Source organism: Xiphophorus hellerii, chromosome 9 (genome assembly GCF_003331165.1).
Source record: "Xiphophorus hellerii strain 12219 chromosome 9, Xiphophorus_hellerii-4.1, whole genome shotgun sequence".
Classification (NCBI taxonomy): Eukaryota; Metazoa; Chordata; class Actinopteri; order Cyprinodontiformes; family Poeciliidae; genus Xiphophorus; species Xiphophorus hellerii.
The window spans coordinates 4822932-4839918 of NC_045680.1; the positions used below are offsets into that span (position 1 = coordinate 4822932).

At 38.9% G+C, this 16987-nt stretch overlaps 1 protein-coding gene across 4 annotated transcripts; it reads right to left on the reverse strand.

The window, feature by feature from the left end:
- Positions 1 to 369: 369 nt before the first annotated feature.
- On the reverse strand, positions 370 to 16737 carry nr2f6b (nuclear receptor subfamily 2, group F, member 6b). Of its 4 annotated transcripts, none has more exons than XM_032573060.1 (6): positions 14970 to 16737; positions 13158 to 13252; positions 9440 to 9768; positions 7270 to 7516; positions 4017 to 4303; positions 370 to 2119 (listed from the first exon to the last, which is right to left on the reverse strand). In XM_032573060.1, the coding sequence occupies exons 1-5, from the start codon at positions 15236 to 15238 to the stop codon at positions 4029 to 4031; spliced, it is 1215 nt and encodes a 404-aa protein (XP_032428951.1). In that variant the 5' UTR covers positions 15239 to 16737; the 3' UTR covers positions 370 to 2119; positions 4017 to 4028. The 4 variants fall into 4 exon arrangements, with proteins under 4 accessions (XP_032428951.1, XP_032428950.1, XP_032428949.1 ...); XM_032573059.1 differs by having other exon boundaries at positions 376 to 4303; positions 14970 to 15646; positions 15752 to 16736; XM_032573058.1 differs by having other exon boundaries at positions 376 to 4303; positions 14970 to 15651; positions 15752 to 16736.
- Positions 16738 to 16987: the final 250 nt, after the last annotated feature.

Here is a 16987-nt window from a genome sequence, read left to right on the forward strand (position 1 = left end):
AGTGAATAAAAATTACATGTAATTTATATTAATTAATTTATATTTATATTATAATTTATTTTTCCTCCCTGTCTGAATTTAAATTAGATCAAATGTCTTTTATTTTAGGTCAGTTAGAATGAGCAAAATTATTTCTATTTGCTAAATGCCACATTAATGAGAGAAAGAATATGTGAGAGAGTTATTATTATGTCATTAAAAGCAGAAATGTACATGTATTTCCTGGAGTTGTGGTTGAGTGAGACGGTTTAAAGCAAAACCAATGCACAAAAATAACAAAATTCACACAGAAACATAAATATAAAACTCAAAATAAGCAATTTTGACAATTTATGAAGGAGATCCCACAATAAGAAATAATTGCTTTTATCACAATCACTTGTGTTGAATTTATTAGCACCTCCAACAATTACTTTCAAATAAATGAAATCGAACCATTTTCTTTCAAATTGACTGAAATTTTCTAAATTAAGCGGCACGTCTGGAAACTTTTCATTCACATTGGTAACATTTTGTTTTTCTGGGGCGACACAGAGGTCCATTCCTCTTCAAAAAAGAAATATAAGAGAACAAAGACTCAGGAGGTTGAAGATAGAAGAAAATTTTGAAATAACTCGTAGATAAATAGTGTTAAAGTCCACAGCTTATGAAGGTTAATCATAGAAACATACTACATCTATTTACTGTGATGCAACAAATAACGAGTCAGGCAGACAAACTTCTTTAGCAGTTTTTAGTTTTGGCATGAAACATGATTCTTTTACATGTAAATCTACTGCCACAGTTAAATCACTAAAGTCAAAAATACTAACAAATAAACACAAACTGTTGCACCAGGGATCACGGCTCTTACTGCCTTTTTAAAAAAATCTTATAGCAGAAAAAATAAGTCACACCAAAACATGTTTCATCAATTATTAGTTTGGCAAAAATAAAGAGTTTCTGTTCACTGAGCTGCGGTTCATAGTCTTTATGAACTATGAAGTACCTGGATCCTAAAGTCACGCCTAATCAACGTACCGTTCATCATGATCATCATTATAATAATCTGGAGACGACTCATCTCTTTAAGGGGGAGTAAAGTGGGGAAGAAATAAATCATCTACTCTTATAAAAGCAAAGGAAACAGCATCCAGGTAGCAAAGAGTTGTCATAAAAGATTCACTTGAGTCGGCCATCTTGTTTCATCCAAGGTGAGGCTTAAAAGATCCTCAAAGATGCTTCAGGTGAAGTCCGATGCCGCGGTTGATCCCTTTATCATGAACACATCAGTAAGTTCACCACACAATCTGTGTCTGTGTTGAAGAAAACATGAGGTAATAAAAGCATCCACAGGGATGTGACTGTCTGAACAACCAGGCTGTGTTTTAACGTTTAATACATTCGCATCATTGCGGAGAAACACGGCAGGTCCCCGTCTTAAAAAGAAAAAAAAATGCTAAGGTATTTGCAAAAAAAAAACAAAAGTTGAGCTAACACTTTTTATTTCTGTACAGTGCTGTGAACAAAATCCCCTCCTTACAGCAGATTTTTTCTCTTCATTTTCACAAGAATCAAATTTTAATTTCAGATATGTAGCTCTCCATAGCAGCCTGGGCAAATGGAGACGCAACTTGCTGAATCGTGATTTAACTAGAAAGCTGAGCTCAGACCCAAAGAGTCAAAAAATGAGTGAAACAAAACATGTCTGGCAACATAAAGACGTCTAAAAGCTACACATCATGTAATGAAATTACCTATGAGAACAAAGCCTGACATCTGTCAGTGTGGAAAGAGTTACGAAGCTGTTTCTGAGGCTTTTGAACCCCAGAAACCCAGAATGTGAGACACTGACCACAAATGAAGAAAACATGGAACGGTGGTGAACCTTCCTAGCAGTGACAGTCCAAAGAGAAGTACTTCAAAAACTCTTCCAAGACGTCACATCTAAAGCACTGCAGACATCATGTTTCTCAGTTAAGAGCAACTTTAATTGTTCTACATCTTTGTAGGTTTAGAGAAAGCAAACACTGCAAAAACACAAAACCTTACCACATACTTCAGTTTCTATTGCTAATACTTGGTGCACTTGAACTAAGACGAAACTAACTTAACCCTTTCAGACCCAAGTTTCAAATCTCTGTCTGAATATTTTTGCTTATTTTAATTATTCTTCTAATTGTTCTTTAAATGTCCTGTGAGTAAATATATTTGCCCGTTTATCCACAACAACTGGAACTTTCAATATCTAGCAAGTTATTTTCGAAATTTACCGTCTATTTAAAGAGCGCCCCTCAGATTAATTTCACTCTGCTGCGGTGGGAGTGAAATTACCGTAATAACCCCATATTGGCTGGAAAGCGCAACGTCTCCCCTTTCAGAAACTGCTGGAGTTTTTCAGATAGTGCAAAGTGAATTACGGTACTGTAAAGTTGGCTGGATCGTCGCCGGACCATTCGGTCTAGAACAAAAACTGGTCTAATTAAAAGTAACTTTTCAGCTTGTTTTAAGTCAATAGTTCTTGAATATTAATTAAAAGAACTGGTTCCACTGGATTATTTCACATGTAAATTTTTAAGACGAAAAATTTATAAGTGAAATAATCTGCCAGTGGAACTTGCACTTTTTATTAATAAATAGTCACTAAAACCAAGCAGAAAAGTCATTTGTAAGTCACTTTTGTCTTATTCCAACTGCGTTAAGTACTTGCACTAGAAACTAGACCAAAGATACTTGGTTATATTTAGTTTTTTTGCAGTGAACAATTGAGCTTTTCAAAACCAAAACAGGCTGTAAGGGGGTGAATAGTTTTTCCACAGCACTGTAACAGACTCGTATTTACATCTCCTGGGTTTGTGATCCCTACAAAACGTCCCAGCCCTGATCTGGCAGCTATGGCTTAATTTAGACTGGACGACAGAGACAGGAGAGCACACAGCGCCGGGTTCAGCTGGAGTCACATTGGGGGTCATATGGGAGGAGGTAGAGGAGGCACATGGCCTCATGTGAGAGAGCAGTTTAATGGAGGCCCTGTTTGCTCAGAGGGAGACGAAGCCAGAGGAGGGATCGCCACTGACAGCGCTGCAGACTTCAAGAACGCACCGCCGTTTCCTTACTGCCATAACGACAAAATCAGGATCTGAAAACCAGAGTAGGGCTGGGCGATAAAACAATTTTTCATCATTTAATATTTGGAAAACCTTTTTTTTTTTTTTTTTTTTCCCACCATTTCACTCCTTTGGTTCAACTCATTTTCATTTTATGTATCAAAATCACCAAAGAGCCGGTTGTGGCAGAATGTACTAATAAAACTTCCCATTAACAAACTGTAAAAGTATTAATAAAAAGCTGGAAGCTGAAATTAAATAATACTGAACATGTAATTTGGCAGCATACAGATAAAAACGACTTTTGTTTGACTAATAAAATTTTATGTAAGAGTCTAAAGGGCCACAAAAAATAATTCTGGTGGGCCGGATTTGGCCCCCAGGCCTTGAGTTTGACACTTGGTTCAGAGTGATGTAATCTCACCAAGAGCCGCCATCTTGTTTGACAAACGTGTTTTACAGCTTCTGTTTGTTTGGACCATGAATTCAAGTCAACTTTACAGCAAAATGGGTCAGGCTAAGATGTTTTTCTGTTTTCATTACTTGAATAAAATCTGAATATTAGGAGGATGAAGTAGTACTTTTATGAGAATTACAGCAAAAAAAATATAAAAGCCTTCTTATTAAAATGACTTTTTTCCTCATACGTTTTTCTAGTAAAGTTGCATTTATTTTGCTAATATTATTACTATGTTCCTGTAAATAAACTGGCCCTAATATTCTGCCATGCAATTAACAGAACGAATGACTAAAATAAAAGCCGCTTTTTGAAAATGTTTTTTTTTTTTTTAAAGAAAAAAAAAATCAAGTAAAATCGGATCTGGTATGAAAAAAATGGTAGATTTAATTTTTAAGCCCCGCCGCCCAGCCCTAGCTCGCCTCCATGGCGACGCCTCCTTACAGTCTGACCTCAGCCCGTCTCTCTCCGACCCGGCGGGCCGTTCACTGTCCCGTCGCGTACGGCCAGCTGATGGAGCTCCCTGACAGCTGCATGTCTCGGATCAGCGTCTCGATGGGCGTCTTGCCCACCAGCCTCATGAAGAAGAGCTGAGAGATGAGGTTCGCCGGCACGGCGCGCAGAGCCGGCAGGCGCAGCAGCAAGCGTCCGAAGCGCTGAGGCTGGCTGGGGTACGTCAGCCGCTCGTACTCGGTCAGGGCGACCTGCGCCTTCTCCTGCAGCGACTCCACATGGGCCGGGTCGGACAGGCCGCACGCATCTGCCAGGTGGGAAACAGAAACCATCTGAAGGACTGCTCTGCCTGAAACGGTTTAGTTCGTCATAAATCAAATATAAACACAAAATCTTACCAAGTATTTCTAGATTTTAGTTAAAATGTCTTATTACAAGTGAAATAAGACAAAACTAAAATACAGCTCTGGAAAAAACTAAGAGTCCACTGCACTGAACCCCACTGAAATAATCCTGGTTTTTCCACCAAATGTTGATTTCTGAACTCTTCCTGAGTTAAAACATTAGTATTGTTGTTTCTAAATGAATATAAACTTGTTTTCTTTGCATTATTTGAGGTCTGAAGCATTGCATCTCTTGTCATTTTGACCATTTCTCATTTTCTGTAAATAAATACAAAAGTTTTGCTTGGAATTTCAGAGACATGTTGTCAGTAGTTCATAGAATAAAAGGACAATGTTCATTTTACTCATATATATACCTACAAAAAGTAAAATCAGAGAAACTGATTATATCAAGTGGCCTCTTAATGTTTTCCAGAGCTATACAAGTGACTTTTCAGCAACATATAGGAGGTATTTTATGTCAATAAATCCTTAATATTGATGAAAAGGTCCTGGTTCCACCAGCAGATTATTTCACTTATAACAAGGGAAAAATGTCTAGTTATAAATGAAATAATCTGCCAGTGGAACCAGTGCATTTTCATTAATATTAAACTACTGCTTGACTGCTATGTTTGGCAGCGCACTTCCGCTAACCCGCTAACAGTGAAGCAAATTTTTCATCTAGCGCTTTAGCATTTTTGCTAGCAAACTCAACTTCCTCTAAACTAGTTTTCAGGGCAAATTCTAGGAAAGTGTGAGGAAAATATTGATTGATAGCAGCCACTAATTTATAATATTATGCTTTGTTATTTCTAGTTCATGTCTTCCTGACATCATGCAACCATAAAGAAGAAAATCTGAAAATAGAAGCACAGAACCTTGGAGATCCCAGATAGCATTTTTTAAATTATTTTGCTGATGCTGAAATAAAATAATGTTCTTCACATAAAACAGTTTCTTCATTTGGATTACTCACAGATTAAACAACTAATTTCTCCAACAGCCTGCTGGGAACAAAACGCCTGCAGGCTGACAAAATGCTGACAAAACATATCTACGTTTGTTATGTCGACACAACTGGTTCTTTTTTTAAGTTAAAGTGCATTTTAAAGCCTGGGTGATTCAAAGGTCAGAGTTCAGCAGCTTGGAAACTAAATACTTTCACCTGAAGAGGATCACTTACTGGGATGTAAATGAATAAAAAGAAGCAGCTAAAGTCAAAATAAAGACCTTCAGATAAGCAGAATATAATGAAGAAAAGCAATAACTGAATATTTTTGCACATCTAAAACAATGTTTTACATATCAAGAGGAAATAACGGCACTTTTATGTCTGTAAGAGGAATATTTTCTAATCCCCTGCAGATGGTTGTAGAAGAGTTTAACAAACTGAATGAACTCATCCATCAGCCACGATAATGCTTAAAATAATGTCATTCATTTCAAGGTAAAAAGACCTACAAGAAAACATTTCATGGCTGATTTTTAAACACCTGGTTTTGAAAAGCTTCACACCTCTTGATTATTATTTCTCCCATTTTATAAAAATGCAAAAGAAAAGCAATAACATCTTTCTCTAACCTTGTTTTAGCTGTTATTACATATATTTGACTTTTTGCTTCATATGTGAGAGAGCAGTTTCTGTGAAACAGATTTTCTGTGAACCTTTCACAGCTCAGCGTTCACTGATTTTTCATAGAACATATTTAATATATTCAAAAGGAAATATTAAATATATATTTGTATTTTTAAACAGTAAATTTTAAAATGTTAGTTCATTTATAAATGGTATTTTTTATTAGCAATTACTGCAGTAAGTTTTACTCAAAGTGCATAAACATGTAAATACTCTCATTCTTTCTTCACCCTTACTGTTATCTTCTCAAAATCTTGCTCTCTCTCACACCGTTTTCATACCGTATCCATTATTTTCCTAATGCGAATCAGATACAGTAGGTATTTCTATACATAATAAGGTCTGAACTGATGATGCCTGTTTTAATATGTTCCTTAACCCGTAAATCCATGTTGTTCCCCACAAAAAACTTACTTCAGCTTCATAGTTTTCAAATGATTTAGTTTTGTTTACATTTGTAAAAATCTGAAAATATTACTACAACTCACCTATAAAGTACAATTGCTGCAAAACCTGCATTCATACAGAAAATAAATTAATAAAAAAATTTAATCTGTAAGTCTTTTGTAGCTCACAGCTTGAATAATGTGTAGAAAATATAATTTGCTCCTTTTATTTGTTTCTTGCATTTTTCATTTTAAACAATTAATGGATAAGGGATAACTTTGATTGTTTTGGTACAAAATTACTACAAGGCTCCCCTTACAAATGGAGTTTATAGTTTATAGTTGTTACTAATTGATCTGTAAACTCTTTACAAATCACTAACAGTTTTGTCTCTTTCTTGCTCTTATTTAATGCATGATAAAAACGTAGTAATTTCTAGTGTTTACAGACCTTTTTGATTTTTCTGACTGATTGTTCTAAACAAGCTTTACTGGAAATATTTTCTAATTTCCAGTAAATATGTATTAAAATGTATTTTATGTATTTAAGGTGGTAAAAGTTTTTCTCTGATTTCAGCCTTTGCGATGAGTAAATGACGTGTTTTTGTTGTTTCTCATCTACCTAATAGCTTGTTGACACACGTCAGACTACTGCTTTAAAGTAGTTTTCCCATTGTTTCTCCCTATTCACTAAGGTCAAAGGTCAAACCCAAGCCAACAGCCCCCCTGCAGCTGGCGGTGTTTTGTTTCAGTGACATCTGAACCCGGTCCGAAACATCAAATGGGCTGATTTGTTTTGGTTTCCCCTGAAGGAGCCTGGAGTCAGATCGCAGCGCAGATATTTACAGTAAGCGTTCAGACGTACCGGGGGAGAAGAGGGCGATGGCTTTGAGGCAGCTGTACTCGGCGGAGTCCACCTGCAGCCGGTTCAGCTTGTCCACCTGGTCCTGGAACACCCTGACCTGGTCCATGAAGGACACCACGCGCTCCGCGGACATGGGGGACGAGTGGAAGCCGGCGGCGGCCAGCAGGGGCGCCATGTGCAGCGGCAGGGCGGATTGCGCCGCGTTAAGGATGAACAGCTCGCTCCAGCTCAGCCTCAGCAGCGCCACCTGCAGGCCGACATGCACAGAGTTAAACAGGGAGAAACTGTCTGGCCAAACGACAAATTTGCTTTATTCACGTATTTTATTCATTTGAACTGAAGAAATTACATCAGATTTTTGGACCTTAAAATTTTATTTTATTAAATTAATCTGCTGTTAGCTGATGTTAGCTGATCAAAAATGTTGCTAGCTTAGCTTAAGGCGTTCAAAGTCCCACAAACCACAATTTAAGAATAAATTAAATTAATTAAAATGGCACTACAACTTAAACACACAGTGATATTTTTTTACGCTTTCTGTTTTCACACCGACTCATTGGCTCAAATGTTAAAGGACCAGGATTATGTTTCCAGGCACACGGTGCCATTTTATAGTACAATCAACTTCAGTTATAAAATGTGGTATATATCAGATATGACCTAAAAGAAAATTGATTTTGTCTCTGTCTCTTTAAGAAGCTGGTGCTCTTTCTGAAACTCTGCCTTCATGAAGTCTTCACAACATGGCTCCCCTTTAACAAAGTTTTAACCAGAGTTGCACTGAGAAGTAGCTTCTATAATGTTTGCTAATTGCTGCTGGCTAGTCTGAAGGAGCCGACTGAGCGATTCACGGGAAAGAGCTGGTCTGTGAGGCGGAAGCTTGGAAACTGCCGCTCTGAAGGCGTTTAGCACAGCCGAATGGTTGCCATGGAGATGAACAAATTTCTCAAACATGCATGAAAGAATCAAAGCAACACTCCAGGTTTGTTTGTGATGATGGAATAACAATAAAATCATGATGTAAAGCTCGAAAATGTCTTTTTAACATAACACTACCCCTTTTGAGTCCAAGCAAGCTGCTGCTGGCCACTCCCGCCCAACTCAACGTTTAAATTCGCAAGGGAAAACGGCTGAAAACAGATGAGCAATTATACAACCGTACATCTTTGAAAGGCAGAAGTGAAGCCTCCTGCACAACCAACATGAATTCAGCAAGTGGTTTCTGGGTGGTAAGTCAACAACAAAACACTTGTCTTTTTGCTTTTTGCTGGATTTGCTAGGTGACGGCCGGATTTCACTGTGGTTGCTAGGTAACGCCTGCTGATTTGCGAAGGTTTTTGATCGACTCATTTTAAGCAAAGTAAGGTAAGGTAATTTTATTTATATAGCACATTTTTAGCTACAAGGCAATACAAAGTGCTTTACAGGAATTAAAAGAAAATACAAACAAAATAACAAACCAAAAGAAAAAGCAAAAGAAGAAAAAGCTAATAATGTTGATCCAAAGTAAATAAACTAGAATCCTACTCAGGGTCGAATTCAACCCTGAGTAGAATTCGACTCCTACTCAGTAGATAAGTATAAGTAAGTATCCTCTGGTCTAATTCATTTGCTGGTTTGGAAGAATAGGAGTCTAAAAAGTACTTGCTAAGGTCGTTTTTCTGGGTCCCAAGTTCTAATCCCTGTTCTGGGTTACTAAATAAGTGTAAGTAAGTAAGTATCCTCTGGATTTCTGGGTTGCTAGATAAATATAAGTGTCCTCTGGACTTTCTAAGTATGCTCTAAATTTGTAAAAGTAATGAGTACTCCACAGTTTCTAAGTAATAATAAAAACGAAATGTTCCTGTTCTGGAAGAATTTTTTGGGATTCTAACTTCGTTCTAATTCCTTTTCTGGGTTGCAATAACAGGAGTTTCTGCATTTAAATAGTGAGTACTCTACAGTTTCTAAAACATAGGCTACAGAGTGACTAATAAACTAGAATCTCTGTTCTAATTCCTTTTCTGGGTTAAAAGTGAGTAATCCAGTTTCTACCAAATTAAAATAAAAAAGAGGAAAGGACACACTAGAGCACTTGGGTTGTTTTTAGAAACAGTTCAGACAAAGACGACCGTACAAAAAATTTGCCAAATGTGAATTTAACATGATGGGTTTTAAATGTCGGACTGACCTGCTCTGAGACGGGGAGTTCTGGAAAGTACGGGATGTTTCTGGCCCACTCGATGGTGCTGAAGAGGAGGCGGGCGGCCAGCTCACAGATGCTGTCGATGCCCATGACGGACGCGCCGCTCGCCGACGCCTGTATCTGCGCCTGAGTGTAGGGGGCGCCGTAGCGGCTGTTGCTGTACGGCTCGGCCCGAAGCAGCTGGGAGATGAGCTCCGACACGGGCTGGCCGTTGAAGTAGTCCGCCCCGATGTGACCCGGACCCCCAGGTCCTCCAGACAGGGAGTTCGGACTGATACCTGAGTGAGACGGAGGGATTCGACCTCGCTGGACAGCTGCAGGGGAGCAGAACAGAAGAACCAAAAAGTTAATAAATAAAACATTATTGCCTTAAGTTAAATAAGAATCCACAAAAAGTTTATATTTTATGCTGTTTATATGCTATAGATGATATTAAATGATTTATATATCAAGTAAAAGTAGTTTTTAAACACTTTAGGTGTTGAAATACCAATAAACCTAATAGCAAACTTTTGCTTTAAAAGTTGATTGATTGCTTGTTATTGCAGCAAACATTTTTTTTACAGTTAATCAATGCAGATGGTTTTATTTCCTCCTGGTAAATTCTTACTTTTGTACCAAATGTCTACAAAGTGAATCTAAGTTTTTCTTTCCTGGTTGTATTCGTGGCCTCAAATTATACAACAGGTCTAGTTGAAATAAGCATCGCGATACAAGAGTTTCATACCAGTCGATATTGATAATTATTGATTAGCTTTTTGTTTTAAATATCTGAAATACTGCTAAACTGGTGGTTTTCCCTCCACACTGTTTTTTTTTATTTTTAAGCAAACCTTAAATTGCTGCCGCGCCAGTTACTCAGTAGGTTGTTGCTAGGCAACCAAAGAGTGAGAGAGTTAGTTGAAGCCACCGACCTTGTTTAGTTGACCCTCAAAGGTTGAGCAGCTAAAGCCTTTCCTCTGCCTACATCTCCCAGAATGCTGTGCGGTTCTGGATCAGTGAATATCCTAAATACTGAATATTCTATCAGACGTATTATCTATTAATACTGAGCTTGTGTTTATCACGATATATATTGATTTAAAGATACCGCCCTGCATATATTATATAAAGACTGTGGCCTTTTTAACTTTAGTCTGTTTTTTGATATTTTATGTGACAAAACAACACAATGTGTTGCATAATTGTGAAATGGTAGGAAAGCTTTGAACACCTGATGCAGTATTGTTCAATTATCCTCCATTATTATCAGGTCGTTGAGGCAAAAGCGCAAACAGAAGAGCCCAAATTTTCCTGCATCTATATGTTTTCTCTGTAAATATTGTAAAATATCGTAAATATTTGTATAAACCAAGAGCTATTTAATATTTAATTATTTTTATTTGACTTTGTTTTGAATTTCTTTGTTTTGTAGTTGGAGTGCTGATTGACTGTAACAACTATTTTGTCTGATTGTTTTTTTTTTAGATTCAATCGGTGACAAACGGAAACTCTGGCTGGTGAATCACCATCATTGATGTGCATTAATATGGTAAGAATGGCCTAATCCAAGTCTTAACCAAAACTGAATTGAGAGTTTAGGACATATGCTCTCCAGATGGTCTGAGTGAATTTGAACTTCTTTTTGAAGGATAATATAATTGAATTTCAGACTGTAGATTTGAAAAGCTGCTGGAAATAAACCTCAGATTTGCAGCATAGATTGAACCAAACATGGTTCTACAAAGTTCTGGTTTAAAAAAGGCAATAAAAAAATCACACTTTTCTGATGTCTACTTTAATAGATGACCTAGTAAAATTGATCAGTACAACTTTCTAGATTGGTAAAGTCCAGAAAAATAGTTTAAGTTACGACTGTAAAGTCACAAAATGTGAGGGAGTTCAGCACTATTAAAAAAAACTAAACTGGTTGATATTTAAACAAAAAGAAATACATTTAATTGATTACAAAATTTAGCTTGTAGTCTGAATAATATTCCAATGTTGATTTTTAATTTATTTCCTTTTACTAGTGGAGATGAAAACAAACTGCACTGTTAAAGTTTTGACAAACATGACAGAGTTGCAGTCATGTAGCAGCAGAGAGAGAGATTTCCTCCTGGGTTAAAAACCGGCTGCAGTTTCTCCTCTCGGCTCCGCTCTCTTCTGAACCGCAGCTCCGATGGAAGAATCTTTCAGAAAGCGGTCAGCTGACTGGGTCAGAGGTGAAGCGGACGCTTCCAGGTAATGTGGAAACAGTTGGACCTGCGTCACGCGTCCAGTTCATTAATAACTGTGGAGCGCTGCCACCCGCTGTGGGCACCACAAACTGGACTTAGATTACAACAAAAGCACATAAATCCCAGGTCCAGCTGGAGTTTCAGAAACTGACTTTAATCTGACTGTGTGACGCAGTTTCTAATATATAAATCACAGTTTTTTGTGATCACACGCCTCATTCTTAGGTGTTAATAGCTCGTTATGTGGGATAAATCTGTGGAAACAGTGTGACACACAGCTCGTAAAGACGAATACATTCAGTGCAATCATTAACTTTCTTGTTTTTTGCTCCTCTGAGGATTAAATGCAGCTGGATTCCCTGCAGCAGCCATGCTGGAGGGAATCCAGCTGCAGAGTGAAAACATGCTGAGAATAAAGACTGTCCTCAGGTCACATGGCTGGGCGCGGCATGATCTTACAAGACCATAAATTGTCCCAGGAGTTATTGCGATAATTGATAATATTGTTGTTTTGAGACCATTTTCAAGTAATATAATAGCAATGGCACAAAAATGCAAGAACACATTCTCAAAGATAAATAAACTTTAAATTATAATGGAACTGGAAGACACTTTAAATGTCCAACATAAATAAACTAAATGACAGAAACAGCAAATAAAATGAAATATGAAGTCTCTGGAAACAAAAAAGGATAGTTGAGACCAAAACACCAGACTGAAAAGTTTTACCATCCAGTTTTCAGTAGAAAGAGAAAAAACAATTAAATATTGAAATGGAAATTATTGAGCTTCTCTTAATTTATTATGTGATTAACTGATTTATTGCTTGTTACAACAGGTCTAGAGCAGCATTCTGCCTAAATTATTAGCATTAGTTTGACCTTACTCGAATTTAAATCAATTTTAAGTTTCTCTGAACTTTAAACTGTATATTAAACACAATCTAAAAACAACTCGGCTATTAAAAACATTTAAAATGTCGTCATTTAAATGTTCCCCACCCCATTAATGAAGCTGAAGAGCTGCAGAGACAGACTGATGCATCCTTGATGCACAAAGCAGCGTTATCACAGATCCTTCCTCCCAGCAGCTGTGAGACTCCATAGCCATCACTACATCCCTGCTGCTATTTGCACATCCCTGTTTGGTCTTAAAATATAAATATTTGCTATCTTTTATACACACATATATAAATGCACCTGTGTATGTTTTTCTTTAAATTATTTTACTGAATGATTTCCGCCAAATTAAAGACAAACAACAGAGAAGGTTTGAGGTGCAGAGAAACCTCAAACCTGTATTTCTTCAACAAAGCCTTGACGTTATTGGACTTTTTAACAAAATCCCAACAAGTTTCAGGTTTCAAACACATTGAAGTTTGTTGCAATGTGACAAAATGTGTAAAAACTGAAGGTGTGTGAATATTTTTATGTACGTCTGGAGGAGAAACCAGCTTTATGCTGCGGTGTGAGAAGCTTTGATACCTTCTTTCCGCATCCCGACGCGAAAACACTTCTTAAGACGGCAGTATTGGCACTGGTTACGGTGATGCTGGTCAATTTGGCATTCTCTGTTCGATCTGCACATGAGGAACAAAAAAACAAATTAAATACATTCACCTTTTTTTTCATGACATAGTGAGGAAACAACTTGAAATGTAAGCCTGCCTCCTCCTGTTGAGTGAACTACATGAACTGGCTGCAGAGCTACACAGACTGTGACCTTTGTAAATCATCAGCGTTACACACCCTCGTGTTGCTTTTTACAGCAGGTTGAGCTCTGCCAACGTTTTACAGGGAGCCCTTTTCAAGCCCAGATGCAAGAAGAAGAAGAAGAAGAAGAAAAAAAGCCATATGGAGTTAATGCACTTTTTTTTCAGAGGAATAAACAACTGAATTTGGCAGCTGGGAGAGGAGTTGGTATGAGCAAAGGGCTGAGCTGCAGCGCTGATGTAGCTGCGGTGAGGAATAATGGGAATGTTGACCTTCTGAGGCAATCCATCCTCACATGACAAACCTTCAGGGCTTCATTTGTGCTCCTTTTGTTGCCTTGTCTCAAGGCTGTTTGTGGGATGAAGCTCAGATTTAAAGATATTGTTTTCTCCTGACTACATTACAGATAGAATCATAAAAATCTTCTTGTCTACTTTTCTGCTTATGTGTATTTAAGGGGGGAAAAAACACAAAATCAAAGTAAGTTTAAGAGATTTACTTCTTCTAAGAAAGTGTTGTGAGTTGAATCGCATTTTTATTTGTTTTTATCAGAAGGAATTAGGGCTGCAACTGATGATTATGTTAGTTGTTGGCTTCAGCTAATTTTATAATATTAAAAATACAAAATAAACAAACCAGTTCCTTGTTTAAATAAGAAAATAAACATTTTAGTGCCTAAAATCCAATAATGTTGCTTTCCTTTAGTGTATGCTTGATTAATTGCACATAAATTGATCATTTTTGCATTAACTGATTATTAATTTGATAGTAAAAGTTGCTTAATAGAATGTTTTGTTTTTGTTAACAATTAAAGTGACAATAAGATCTATTTACATTTCTTTTTTAGGTATCTGTATGGTTGTGACTGCACCAATTATAGCTCCACAAACACAAACACTGCTCTTGAAAAACATTAACATTTATAATATGCTTCTTTAGGTCACAAATCTCATTAATATGTTTGCTTTGTATCACTAAACTGCACACATATTTTCACATTTATTGATATTTATTTATACTTTAATTGAACAAAGTGGGGGAAAAAAAAGAGTACAATTAACAATCCCAACAACACGAACAAATTTGGGGGGGTTATAAGAAATTTATCACGATACACAATACAATAAATACCCTCTCGTAATTTGAACTGGGTGAAGCTAAAAGTAGCTTGAGGAGTTCTGGGCAGAACATACAATTCGCCAATAGAACTAGCACTTTTTTTAAAATCAATATTTAGTAATTATTGCTTAAAACAAGCTCTTATAGCTGAAAAGTTACTTGTAAGTTAGTTTTGTCTTATTTCAACAAGTGTACTAAGATATCTGCACTAGAAACTAGTCAAAAATACTTTGTAAGATTTTGCCGTAAATTTACAGACAAATGTTTTTATTATCTTAAATTTAAAATACCTAAATTACATAATTACTGCTCTGATGATGTTGTTCTTTCAGCAAGTGGCCTTTTTACAGTCTTTATACTCCAGTTGACGATTAATCGATTGCTAAATCAGTTTAGGTTAATCACGACTAACGGTGATTAACCGATTTGGTGCTATTGAACGGTGGATATTCCAGCAGCTCCTACCTGCAGGAGTAGTTCAGGTTCCTCCTGATGCTCCTCTTGAAGAAGCTCTTGCAGCCCTCGCAGGTGAACACGCCGTAGTGCTTCCCGCTGGACTTGTCCCCGCACACCACGCAGTCCACCACGCAGGTCTTGTCCTCGTCGCCCACGTCCACATCGCTGCTGCCGGCCTGCGGCGAGTCGTTGTCCTCCTCCCTCCTCAGGTACGCCTTGTCTCCCAGCCCGTTGGTGTCCCCGTTGGGGTTGCCCCATCCCCCGCTCACCATGGCCATGTTCTCAAAGACTCGCCGCCCCGTGAGAGGATCATACACGGACCCTTCGCCGCCTCAGCCGGGTTTCACGTTGCCCCCCTTTCAAAGTTGGAAGAACTGGCTTCAGACTCCGAGGTTGGGACGCCTGGTTTGGATTTGAGCAACTTTGTCCTGGAAGATCTGAAAACAGGAGACGAAGTTGTCCCGATTCGCCTGCGTTGACCTTTATCCCCTTCGCCGTCTGGCAGTCCTGATCCGGAGGTCCTTCCTCTGCGATATTTTTCCTCTCCCTTCTTTAATCCCTCCGCTCTCTCCCTCTCTCTGCTCTTGTTCAGCCCTGACCTCTGATCAATGGCTCTTGAGCTCGGAGAGAAACTTCAGACGCGCATTAAGTGGTTCAGAGTTCAGGCAGGAGTAAAGGGTGCAGCCCTGCTCTTTTCACAGGAAACAATAAATTACTCTTTGACTCTTTCTCCTTCCCTCTCAGCCGCTTTCTCCGACCCCGGCAATGAAAGGAAGAAGAAAATACCTCACCTGCGATTGAGCATGATGAAAAGGGACGCAGATATTGGAAAAAATCTGCCTCCTCTCTTCTGTTTCAGGGCAGCACTTTCCCTCAAAGCGTCCAGCAGGTGATAGAAAAATAAAACCCAGTCAGTTCTCCTTCAGGCAGGGTTAAACTGCCCTGCCCTTTCCTCTAACTTATAAACTCGTCCAACCAGTTCCTGCCGTGCTGAGGTGCTATCTTCTGATCTGAGCTCTTCCAGTGCAGACGCACGCTGAGGCTTTTTCAGAAATGCACAGATGGCTAAAAGAAAAAAGTGTTTTATTCTTTTGCTTTTCTGTTTTCGGAAACTATCTTTTTCTTCTGACTCAGCTGGTTTCTGGAGCAGCAAAGTTCACCAAAGACGTCCTCCTGCTCTGCCCTCTGTGACGAAACTCTGTTTTCTTCTGATCCTTCAAAGCCAATGGGGTCAGAGGATCAAATGTCAGAGAAAAAACAAGCCAAAACAAAGGCTGAGTTGAGAAATCTCCTCCGTCACAGTCTGCTCCCCTTTCCCAAAGTCATGTCTCCGTTGTCTGGTTTTCTCAGAGCTTGTCCATCCTGCAGTAACATCTAGAGGCCAGAACGTCCCCGCCTCAGCTGTCAGAGACTCGGGCTTTTACTGCTGCGCTCCTCGCTCCTCTCTGATCGTCCTTTTCCCTTGTTTTTTCCAGCCGGCTTTGGCAGGAATAAATTAGCGAAAACACAGAGCGCTCCTCTTCTGTTCGAGCCACGGCAGAGATAGCCTCCTCTTCCTCCGCTGCGCTCCCTCCTTTAGGGAGAGTGAGCGTGTGTCTGTGTGCTGAGGGATTTGACACTGCTATTCAAGCCCTGCAGTTGCCATGGCTCTGGATGCCTTATAAGGCCAGCGGAGTCAAAGAGCACCGAGTGGGCTGCGGCCAAACCCACACACACATTGAGAAAGAATGCCGGGCCGCCTGACTGGCTGCCTGCGTTCCCCCGCTGACCCCCGGGCCAGCCTGGGAGCGCGGGGAGGGAGGCGGGGCGCCGTACAACCGTGGCTTCATGTTCTCCCCGCCGCTCCATTCCCAAAGACCTCCTCCGGCTCTGTTGACCCAATAATAACAAGGAGGCCCTGTTGTTGTTGAGCAACTTGTCAAAAGGTTATATGATACTCTGCTGGCTGCTTTTCACACCTGCCGCTCACACTCACAGGTCCAAGTGAAGGATGTCGCCGATCGGATGGCGTTCGTTTTTAAATACAG

Excerpts from the sequence above, each read along its gene's own strand:
- nr2f6b (XM_032573060.1), bottom strand. The coding sequence starts at position 15,238 with ATGGCCATGGTGAGCGGGGGATGGGGCAACCCCAACGGGGACACCAAC. Across the intron at positions 7,517-9,439 it reads AACTCCCCGTCTCAGAGCAG|GTGGCGCTGCTGAGGCTGAG; the intron begins GTCAGTCCGACA and ends GTCGGCCTGCAG. Across the intron at positions 4,304-7,269 it reads CATCGCCCTCTTCTCCCCCG|ATGCGTGCGGCCTGTCCGAC; the intron begins GTACGTCTGAAC and ends CCCACCTGGCAG.